Source organism: Coregonus clupeaformis, unplaced genomic scaffold (genome assembly GCF_020615455.1).
Source record: "Coregonus clupeaformis isolate EN_2021a unplaced genomic scaffold, ASM2061545v1 scaf1444, whole genome shotgun sequence".
NCBI lineage: Eukaryota > Metazoa > Chordata > Actinopteri > Salmoniformes > Salmonidae > Coregonus > Coregonus clupeaformis.
Genome location: NW_025534898.1, coordinates 123,145 through 134,477, shown reverse-complemented (window position 1 = coordinate 134,477; position 11,333 = coordinate 123,145). Strand labels below are relative to the sequence as shown.

Genomic DNA, 11,333 nt, shown 5'->3' with positions numbered 1-11,333 from the left:
TGTGATATCATGTATTACTGTCAGGTTATCTCCATCCTCAGTAACCACCAGGCCACCCTCATGTCTCTCCCCAACAACGCTCTCCTCTCTCTGGTGTTGTTCTCTGTCCCCCAGGTCACCCTGCCCTCTGAAGCAACGCCCTCTCTCAGTGTTGTTCCTCTCTCCTGTCCCCAAGGCCACTCCTGCCTTCCTAGCCAACGCTCCTCTTCTCAGTGTTGCTCCTTCTGTCCCCAGGCCACCCTGCCCTCCCAGCCAACGCCCCTCTCAGTGTTGTTCTCTCCTGTCTCCCCAGGCCACCCTGCCCTCCTTAGCCAACGCTCCTCCAAGCCTCCCACTGTAGCTGAAAGGCAAGGAGGAAGGAGTGTAGCAGAGCCCAGCACTGCTCCTATGAGCCCTAAGAAAGGCAGTGAGACTAACACTGGTACGGTAGGCTATTACTGCTGTAAGTTATCTTCCATCCTCAGTAAATCACTTCAGTTGTGATATCATGTATTACTGTCAGTTATTTCTGATTGCAACTACCAGTTGTGATATCGCTGCACATTGTTGTTGGGTTATCTCCATCAGTGCAACCACCAGTTGTGATATCATGTATTACTGTCAGGTTATCTCCATCCTCAGTAACCACCAGTTGTGATATCATGTATTACTGTCAGGTTATATTATCTCCATCAGTAACCACCAGTTGTGATATCATGTATTACTGTCAGGTTATCTCCATCATCAGTAACCACCAGTTTCTCCCAATACTCCAGACCAGTAACCCCCCTCCCCTCCTCCCCAAACACACACACACACCTCCTTTTAGTCTTTCTTCAGCAGCTGGTAGTTAGTAGTCTTTCGTTTGTTTACGGTGCTTACTGCTAACCTAACCATGGGCTCAGACTGAACATAATCGGGTACGCATTTATGAACTGTAACCAATTTTAACACTTTTTTAAAACTGGATAGCTAGCTAGTTACATAGCCACGGTGAAGTTCTCCATATGGATATACGTTTTTCAATGTAATGGCTAACAAATGCATTGGCCAGGTGGTGGATTGAGTAAATTGAACAGAGAAAAACAAAACGTTAAAGTAAGTTAACGTTATAGGTATTATATTTAGTTAGTTAATTAGCTATAAGCATGATATATTACTATATTTAAACAGTAAGCAACATAGATTAGCAAAATTAGCCATCTGGCTAGCGAATAAACTAGGCTGAACCGGTAGCTAACCATGACAACTGCAGCGCTACCGTTACACTTTAGCCAGCTGTTCTAATCTCCTTGGGAAACAATGTATAGCTTTCTTCCTCTGTATCGTCTGCAAACACATTCCGGAGAGTGCCACGGTCTTGTGTAGTCTTTACTGTAATTGTGTGTGAAAGATATAACTTTGGTTGGATGCCATTTTCTTGTTAACATTGGATTTGATTTCGGCCACCTGTAGCATACTGTACTTTTGTTGCTAGCCGATTCTCAATCAAACTTTAATCATTCTAGCTAGTTTTTTTTTTTGGTACATTCGGCGAACAGTTCTGAGTATGATTGACAGCCATGTAAACCAATGACAGGACAGAAAAGTTATGTGTACACTATCGTTACCACGGTTACTCGTTGACATTACAAGATTCTGGAAAACGGAGGCGGGACAGTAGTTAAGCACGGGTGGATGCACTTTCAAGGTGTATGGATTTTCGACCAGCAATTTACGGACAATAATTACAAAGTTTGTAAACTATCTTTATATTCCTTATAAACACAAAGACTGAAGCCCAAATGACGACAGTGCAGTGCTATTGATACAATGAACAACTTGTTGTCATTTTTCGTTAGAATCTTAGCTTGTTAGCTACGCTTGCTATAGGTACCTAGCTAGCTACTGTAGCCAGCTAACTAAATTAGCTCTCTGTTCTCGTCCTCTCTTGCAAACAAGCTGCTAAGCTTAGCTAGTTCTCTCTTTGGCTCAGTTTAGCTCACTTGTAGGTTTGTCAGCAGTTAGCAAACATTGCTTGTTAGCTAGAGGGTGTGGAGAGAGGAGAGGAGGTTATCTTGTTGCCACGCAACTGTATGCCCTCCTGTCTTCAACACCTGTGGAAAGGTGAGTCGCGAGTTACCGCCCTCGGTTTTGAAATCATCCTTCCCATTGAACAATGCAATGCGTCTTCTAACCCCACCCACGGGCAGGTGTGGTTTTGTGTCAGTGGTGGCGGTGCATTCATTCACCAAGGGGGTGTTGTAGAATGCAGTAATCCTTCCTTGGCATTCTACATGGCATTGCGTTTTAAAATGTATTTGGTGTTTATTTATCTCATAGTTCTTTCCTTTATATGACTTCTTGAAGGAGTGTACACTTGGGGGACCTTTCCTTCTTTTCTCCATGGCTGTAAGACAGTGCTTCCCAAACCTCTCCTTGAGTTCCCCCCAACCGTTCAACTTATTTGATGTATTCCAGTGCTATTCTACTAGTCAACTAAGCACCAAGCCCTTCATTGGTAAAATCAACTGGAAATCAAATCACATTTTATTTGTCACATGCGCCGAATACAACAGCTGTAGACCTTACAGTGAAATGCTTACTTACAAGCCCTTTACCAACAATGCAGTTTTAAGACAAACAAGAGTTAAGAAAATTATTTACTAAATAAACTAAAGTAAAAAAAAAATTAAAGAGCAACAATAAATAAAAAAATAATGAGGCTATATACAGGGGGTACTGGTACCGAGTCAATGTGGGGGGTACAGGTTAGTCCAGGTAATAATGAGGCTATATACAGGGGGTACTGGTACCGAGTCAATGTGGGGGGTACAGGTTAGTCCAGGTAATAATGAGGCTAATAAGGGGGTACTGTACATGTGGGACAGGTTGAGGAGTAAAGTGTACTATGTGTACAGGTTAGTCCAGGTAATAATGAGGCTATATACAGCGTCCGAGTAGCAGCAGGTTAGTCAGTAAAAAGGGGGGTTACTCGGTAATGTCCGGTTAGCCTATTTGATAATAGCTGTAGCAGCATCGAAAAAGGCGGGGGGTAGAAGCTGTTAAGAAGCCTTTTGGACCTAGACTTGGCGCTCCGGTACCGCTTGCCGTGCGGTAGCAGAGAGAACAGTCTATGACTAGGGTGGTTGGAGTCTTTGATAATTTTTAGGGCCTTCCTCTAACACCGCCTGGTATAGAGGTCCTGGATGGCAGGAAGCTTGGCCCCAGTGATGTACTGGGGCGTATGCACTAACCTCTGTAGTGCCTTGCGGTCGGAGGCCGAGCAGTTGCCATACCAGGTAGTGATGCAACCAGTCAGGATGCTCTCGATGGTGCAGCTGTATAACTTTTTGAGGATCTGGAACACATCAAATAGGTGTGGAACAGCTTGGGGTACTCAAGGAGAGGTTTGGGAAACACTGCTACCAACCCCAATGGTACTGTGCTGACTCAGATGTGTTCCTTTCAGGCATGTGGCTTGATTGTTGTTATATTGGCTCCTGCCCTCTGTGTGTTGTATTGGCTTCCATCAGATATACTCACAATGAGTCCTTGGTGCTGTTTGTCCCTCCTGTCTCTCTGTAGGTGACCCCCTGCCTGACCTGTGACAAGTCACATCATCATCAGAGAGTGGCACCAGCATGGCAGGGCTGGCGTTGGAGTGGAGGGGCTGACGCCAAGCTCTCACCCTCCTGACACATTGTTTTGAAAGCCCTCGACACTAGAACGAGACAGGGAGGAAAAGCATTAGAGGGAGAGGGAGACAGAGGAAGGAGATAGAGGGGGAAGAAGGGAGGAGAGGAGAGAGATTAAGCCTCATCAAAAGAAACAGCAGTTCTCTTCACCATGCCTTACCATGCCAATAAAGCTCATTGAATGGAATGGAGTCGACAAAACTCACATCAGTATATTCAACCCCTCTCCTCTTCCTGGTTGTTGTTCTAGGCCTAAATTACTATATGTTCTCAGTCAACTTATCTGGTAGCATAAGGGTTGGATAAATAACATCAGTCAGCTTATCTGGTAACATAAGGGTTAGATAAATAACATCAGTCAGCTTATCTGGTAACATAAGGGTTAGATAAATAACATCAGTCAGCTTATCTGGTAACATAAGGGTTAGATAAATAACATCAGTCAGCTTACCTGGTAACATAAGGGTTGGATAAATAACATCAGTCAGCTTATCTGGTAACATAAGGGTTGGATAAATAACATCAGTCAGCTTATCTGGTAACAACATAAGGGTTAGATAAATAACATCAGTCAGTTTATCTGGTAACAACATAAGGGTTAGATAAATAACATCAGTCAGTTTATCTGGTAACGTAAGGGTTAGATAAATAACATCAGTCAGCTTATCTGGTAACATAAGGGTTAGATAAATAACATCAGTCAGCTTATCTGGTAACATAAGGGTTAGATAAATAACATCAGTCAACTTATCTGGTAACATAAGGGTTAGATAAATAACATCAGTCAGTTTATCTGGTAACATAAGGGTTAGATAAATAACATCAGTCAGTTTATCTGGTAACAACATAAGGGTTAGATAAATAACATCAGTCATCTTATCTGGTAACGTAAGGGTTAGATAAATAACATCAGTCAGCTTATCTGGTAACGTAAGGGTTGGATAAATAACATCAGTCAGCTTATCTGGTAACGTAAGGGTTAGATAAATAACATCAGTCAGCTTATCTGGTAACAACATAAGGGTTAGATAAATAACATCAGTCAGCTTATCTGGTAACAACATAAGGGTTAGATAAATAACATCAGTCAGCTTATCTGGTAACATAAGGGTTAGATAAATAACATCAGTCAGCTTATCTGGTAGCATAAGGGTTAGATAAATAACATCAGTCAGTTTATCTGGTAACATAAGGGTTAGATAAATAACATCAGTCAGCTTATCTGGTAACATAAGGGTTAGATAAATAACATCAGTCAGCTTATCTGGTAACATAAGGGTTAGATAAATAACGTACAATAACAGAACAACGAGTCAAAACAATGTTCAGACAGACGGACACCTCGTCCAAGAGACGTCATGGGGGCAGCGGGGATCGTATCCGGGGGGTGGAGGTGGCCAGGGGGAGGGCAGGGTATGGGTTCACCCTCTCTGGCCAGGGCCCCTGTGTCCTCAGCTGCATTCTAAAAGGAAGTCCGGCGGACTACGTGGGTCTCCGCTCCGGTGACCACATCCTGTCCGTGAACGACATAAACGTCTCCAAGGCGTCGCATGAGGACGTCGTCAAGCTGATTGGCCGATGCACGGGGGTTCTGCACCTGGTCGTCGCCGAGGGAGACCGGGGAGGCCGTCGTCACGGACACGGTGGTACCAACCGCAACCGTCGCCACGGAAACAATTCAGGAAGTCCAGCCGGAGGAGCGGCAGCTGCCGCGGACTCGTGCTCCAGCGACGAGGAGTTGTGTGGTTTCCATAACAACAGCAGCAGAGGCGGCAACAACAACAACAGCGTGAAGCCGGGTTCTCGCGGTAACAGCGCCAGCGGTGGTGGTGGTGGAGGAGGAGGGGGTGGTGGTTGGTTCAAGCCCAAGCTGGACTCTAAAACCCTGGGTATTAACAGGGCAGAGAGGGTGGTGGCGGAGATGCAGTCTGGAGGAATATTCAACATGATCTTTGATAACTCTTCACACTCCTCCAGCAGCTCGGAGAAAGGTATCAATCTGCCTGTTTTAATATATCATGTTTTTTTAATATACTGTTTGACATCACATTTTGGGCTGGTTTCCCAGACACATTTTAATGGAGATGCTTTTTAGTCCAGGACTAACTAGGCTTAATCTGTGTCTGGTAAACTGGCCCTTTATGTACAGTGCATTCGGAAAGTATTCAGACCCCTTGACTTTTTCCACATTTTGTTACGTTACAGCCTTATTCTAAAAATGATTAAATAGTTTGTTCCCCCTCATCAATCTGCACACAATACCCCATAATGACAAAGCATAGGGTCATTGTCCCCAGTCTGAGGTCCTGAGTGCTCTGGAGTAGGTTTTCATCAAGTATCTCTCTGTACTTTGCTCCGTTCATCTTTCTCTTGATCCTGACTAGTCTCCCAGTCCCTGCCACTGAAAAACATCCCCACAGCATGATGCTGCCACCACCATGCTTCACCGTAGGAATGGTGCCAGGTTTCTTCCAGATGTGACGCTTGGCATTCAGGCCAAAGAGTTCAATCTTGGTTTCATCAGACCAGAGAATCTTGTTTATCGTGGTCTGAGAGTCCTTTAGGTGCGTTTTGGCAAATTCAAAGCGGGCTGTCATGTGCCTTTTACTGAGGAGTGGCTTCCGTCTGGCCACTCTACCATAAAGGCCTGATTGGTGGAGTGCTGCAGAGATGGTTGTCCTTCTGGAAGGTTCTCCCATATCCACAGATGAACTCTGGAACTCAGTGACCATCGGGTTCTTGGTCACCTCCCTGACAAAGGCCCTTCTCCCCCGATTGCTCAGTTTGGACCGGGCGGCCAGCTCTAGGAAGAGTCTGGGTGATTCCAAACGTCTTCCATTTAAGAATGATGGAGGCCACTGTGTTCTTGGGGACCTTCAATGCTGCAGAAATGTTTTGGTACCCTTCCCCAGATCTGTGCCTCGACACAATCCTGTCTCGGAGCTCTACGGACATTTCCTTCGACCTCATGGCTTCGTTTTTGCTCTGACATGCACTGTCAACTGTGGGACCTTATATAGACAGGTGTTTGCCTTTCCAAATCATGTCCAATCAATTGAATTTACCATAGGTGGACTCCAATCAAGTTGTAGAAACATCTCAAGGATGATCAATGGAAACAGGATGCACCTGAGCTCAATTTCGAGTCTCATAGCAAAGGGTCTGAATACTTATGTATGTTTTTATCTTTAATACATCTGCCAAAATTTCTAAAAAACAGTTTTCTCTTCGTCATTATGGGGTATTGTGTGTAGATTGAGAGGATGTCTTTTTTATTGAATCCATTTTAGAATAAGGCCGTAACAAAAATATGGAAAAAGTCAAGGGGTCTGAATACTTTCTGAATACACTGTATGTTTCTGTACCACCATGTTCAAATAAACTAAACCTAACCCTAAACCTGAACCTGAACCTAAACCTAAACTTGACCCTAAACCTAATCCTAAAGACAGGGTCATCGCTCCTCCTCCTCCTCCTCCCCGTGCCTCCTCTTCCTCCTCTGCGTCGGCCAAGCCTGCGAGGCCCCTGTCAGAACCAGAGTTCCCCCCGTACCATAACGGCCGGGGCCGGTCCCGCAGCAACCCCAACCTGCTCTCTGAGGAGGAGATGGCCAGGGTTCTAATGACCGATGACTCCGTGTTCCTAGACGGGTTCCATCTGCAGGAGGCAGAGGTCCAGGTGAATACTGAGGATGTGTCCCAAATGGCACTATTCACTTTTGACCAGAGTCCTACTACCCCTCTGATTCAAATGCGGAAGACACATTTCAGTTGAATGCATTCAGTTTTACAACTGACTAGGTATCCCCCTTTCCTTTGATACCCACACAACTACATTATCAGCTAGGTTTAATACCCACACAACTACATTATCAGCTAAGTTTGATACCCACACAGCTACATTATCAGCTAGGTTTGATACCCACACAACTACATTATCAGCTAGGTTTGATACCCACACAACTACATTATCAGCTAGGTTTGATACACACACAACTACATTATCAGCTAGGTTCGATACACACACAACTACATTATCAGCTAGGTTTGATACCCACACAACTACATTATCAGCCAGGTTTGATACCCACACAACTACATTATCAGCCAGGTTTGATACCCACACAGCTACATTATCAGCTAGGTTTGATACCCACACAACTACATTATCAGCTAGGTTTGATACCCACACAACTACATTGTCAGCTAGGTTTGATACCCACACAACTACATTATCAGCTAGGTTTGATACCCACACAACTACATTATCAGCTAGGTTTGATACCCACACAACTACATTATCAGCTAGGTTTGATACCCACACAACTACATTGTCAGCTAGGTTTGATACACACACAACTACATTGTCAGCTAGGTTTGATACCCACACAACTACATTATCAGCTAGGTTTAATACCCACACAACTACATTATCAGCTAGGTTTGATACCCACACAACTACATTGTCAGCTAGGTTTAATACCCACACAACTACATTATCAGCTAGGTTTGATACCCACACAACTACATTATCAGCTAGGTTTGATACCCACACAACTACATTATCAGCTAGGTTTGATACCCACACAACTACATTATCAGCTAGGTTTGATACCCACACAACTACATTATCAGCTAGGTTTTACAGCAGTGAATGTTGGAGTAATGTTTTTACTGCCTCCCTCTTTCCAGGTGGAGGTGGAAGGGGAGGACTTCTGCCTGGATCCCAGCGAGGGTATCCTGAACGTGGGTATGATGGTAGGGTACCTGGGCTCCATAGAGCTGGCCTCTACAGGGGCTAGTCTGGAGAGTGACAGTCTGCAGGCCATCAGAGGAAGCATGAGACGACTCAGGGCAGAACAGAAGATACACTCCCTGGTCCTCATGAAGGTACGGGTTGCTTTGGATTGGTTGAACCTTTGGTTGGTTGGTTGGTTAGTTGGTAGGTTGGTTTATTGATTGAATGGTTGATTGGTGGGTTGGTTTATTGATTGAATGGTTAGTTGATTGGTGGGTTGGTTTATTGATTGAATGGTTAGCTGGTTAGTTGATTGGTAGGTTGGTTTATTGGTTGAATGGTTGGTTGGTTGGTTAGTTGATTGGTGGGTTGGTTTATTGATTGAATGGATGGTTAGTTGATTGGTAGATTGGTTTATTGATTGAATGGTTGGTTGGTTGATTGAATGGTTGGTTGGTTGAATGGTTGGTTGGTTGGTTGGTTGGTTGGTTGATTGGTTGGGTGGGTGGGTGGGTGGTTGGTTGATTGAAATGTTTAGATGCCATATCTCTAAATGGTACTTTGACCCTGTGCTCTAACCTGTGGGTGGGTCTCGGGGTCGTTGTTACAAAAACAAACAATCTCTGTTTCCTCTGGAAAGAAGGACTATAAAGGCTTATTCTTGGAATAGAGGACTGTGTGTTTCTAAAATAGAAGGGATTGTAACTCTATATGTTGTTCTTCCCAGGTGATGCACGATTGTGTGCGGCTGTGCAGTGACAGGAGACAGGTCCTTGCTACCTACCCTGCAGAGAAGCTAGCCTTCAGCGCCTGTTGCCCCGACGACCGACGCTTCTTCGGACTGGTCACCATGCAGGCTTCCCATGACGACGACGGTCACTATGGCAATGGTAACCGGGAGGAAGAGGGCGGGCTGAGGACTTCCTGTCACGTGTTCATAGTCGACCCCGAACTCTGTCATCACCAGGTAGGGTTGGACAAAAGGTCAAAGAAAAAATACCCACAAACCTTTTCAAAGCTCTCAAGCTAATAATAACATCCGTAATTAAACTGCCATATTTTAACATTTACAAACATACAATTTACGAAACTTTAGAAGTTATTTTGAATATTTGTGGGGGGTCCTAGAGTCCTGGGCCCGGTTTCCCAAAAGCATCTTAAGGCTAATTTCATCGTTAGAACCTTCGTAAGAGCATCGTTAAATCTCCGAGCTGTTTCCCAAAACCCAACGTTGCACTTGAAAACACTGGTAATCTAACGCCTGCCTCAGACCACTCGTGGAACAGCTGAGTGCGTAGTTAAGATGCTTTTTTCCCCTCCCACGTTACTTTATACACAGAAAATCTCCGCTAAACATAGAATCACATGGTTTATCCGTCTCTCTGTGACCGCCGATAACTTCAGAACAAAAGTTGACAAAAAATACAAAGTTGCCAATGTCTTTGCAATTGACACCAAACAAGCGACGTATAAAAATATGCTTCAAATGAAAACCGAGATGACTGCATTAAATTATAAATACATTAGGCTCTATAGGCCTATTTCAGTCACATTGAAATACATTTGATGTTCAATCAGTTGAGTTCTATTTTGCTACTTGTAGGCTACTGTCTGTCATTTGTCTCAATATATTGGATGATCTGTAGCCTAACATGTACGCAATGAAGTGCCAAATCGGTGATTTAGTGCGTTTTTATTGGGTAAGCATTAGACTAAGATACCCAGGGCCTCCCGAGTGGCGCAGCGGTCTGAGGCGCTGCAGCCCAGTGCTTGAGGCGTCACTACAGACCCGGGTTCGATCCCAGGCTGTGTTGCAGCCGGCCGCGACAAGGGAGACCCATGAGGCGGCGCACAATTGGCCCAGCGTCGTACCGGGTTAGGGGAGGGTTTGGCCGGCCGGGATGTCCTTGTCCCATCGCGCTCTAGCGACTCCTTGTGGCGGGTCGGGCGCCTGCAAGCTGACTTCGGTCGCCAGTTGTACGGTGTTTCCTCCGACACGTTGGTGCGGCTGGCTTCCGGGTTAAGCGAGCGGTGTGTGAAGAAGCAGTGACGCCTTGGCAGGGTCCTGTTTCGGAGGACGCCTGGCTCTCGACCTTCACCTCTCCCGAGTCCGTACGGGAGTTGCAGCGATGAGACAAGACTGTAACTACATTTACATTTTACATTTTAGTCATTTAGCAGACGCTCTTATCCAGAACGACTTACAGTTAGTGAGTGCATACATTTTACCAATTGGATAACACGAAATTGGGGAGGAAAAAGGGGTCCAAAAAGAAATACGAATAAGACGCCTGAATATTTGCAGCCGTAAGTGGTAATATCTCTCTAGGAGCTGATCCGTCGTCAGTATTGTGAAATAGTTCTAATGTTAAGGTAAGATTTGAATTGAGAAAGCTGATCTGAGAGAAGTGCTGCCTTTCTTTCGATCGTGTTAGTATCATGCTCCCAACGATGCACTTAGCGACTGTTCTCTCTGCGTGGTGTTTTGGGAAACGCATGTTACGTCTTTGTCCGTTGTATGAAAGATGCATGGTTAAAACACTGGTGAGCCTAAGTTCCATCGCTAGGGGAAAACCGGCCCTGGAGTGTTACCAGTACATAAAGAGGACTTACTGGCCCTGGAATGTTACCAGTACATAAAGAGGACTTACTGGCCCTGGAATGTTACCAGTACATAAAGAGGACTTACTGGCCCTGGAATGTTACCAGTACATAAATAGGACTTACTGGCCCTGGAATGTTACCAGTACATAAAGAGGACTTACTGGCCCTGGAATGTTACCAGTACATAAAGAGGACTTACTGGCCCTGGAATGTTACCAGTACATAAAGAGGACTTACTGGCCCTGGAATGTTACCAGTACATAAAGAGGACTTACTGGCCCTGGAATGTTACCAGTACATAAAGAGGACTTACTGGCCCTGGAATGTTACCAGTAC

At 44.9% G+C, this 11,333-nt stretch overlaps 1 protein-coding gene across 1 annotated transcript in view; it reads left to right on the top strand.

Moving 5' to 3' along the window:
• Positions 1 to 4,966: 4,966 nt before the first annotated feature.
• The window catches only part of LOC121570107 (regulator of G-protein signaling 12), a 113,721-nt gene continuing 107,354 nt past the window's right edge, over positions 4,967 to 11,333 (top strand). Inside the window, 4 exon segments of the mRNA XM_045218220.1 lie at positions 4,967 to 5,647; positions 7,105 to 7,334; positions 8,348 to 8,545; positions 9,121 to 9,360. Coding sequence (XP_045074155.1) covers positions 4,978 to 5,647; positions 7,105 to 7,334; positions 8,348 to 8,545; positions 9,121 to 9,360 — 1,338 coding nt within the window. The 5' untranslated portion in view covers positions 4,967 to 4,977.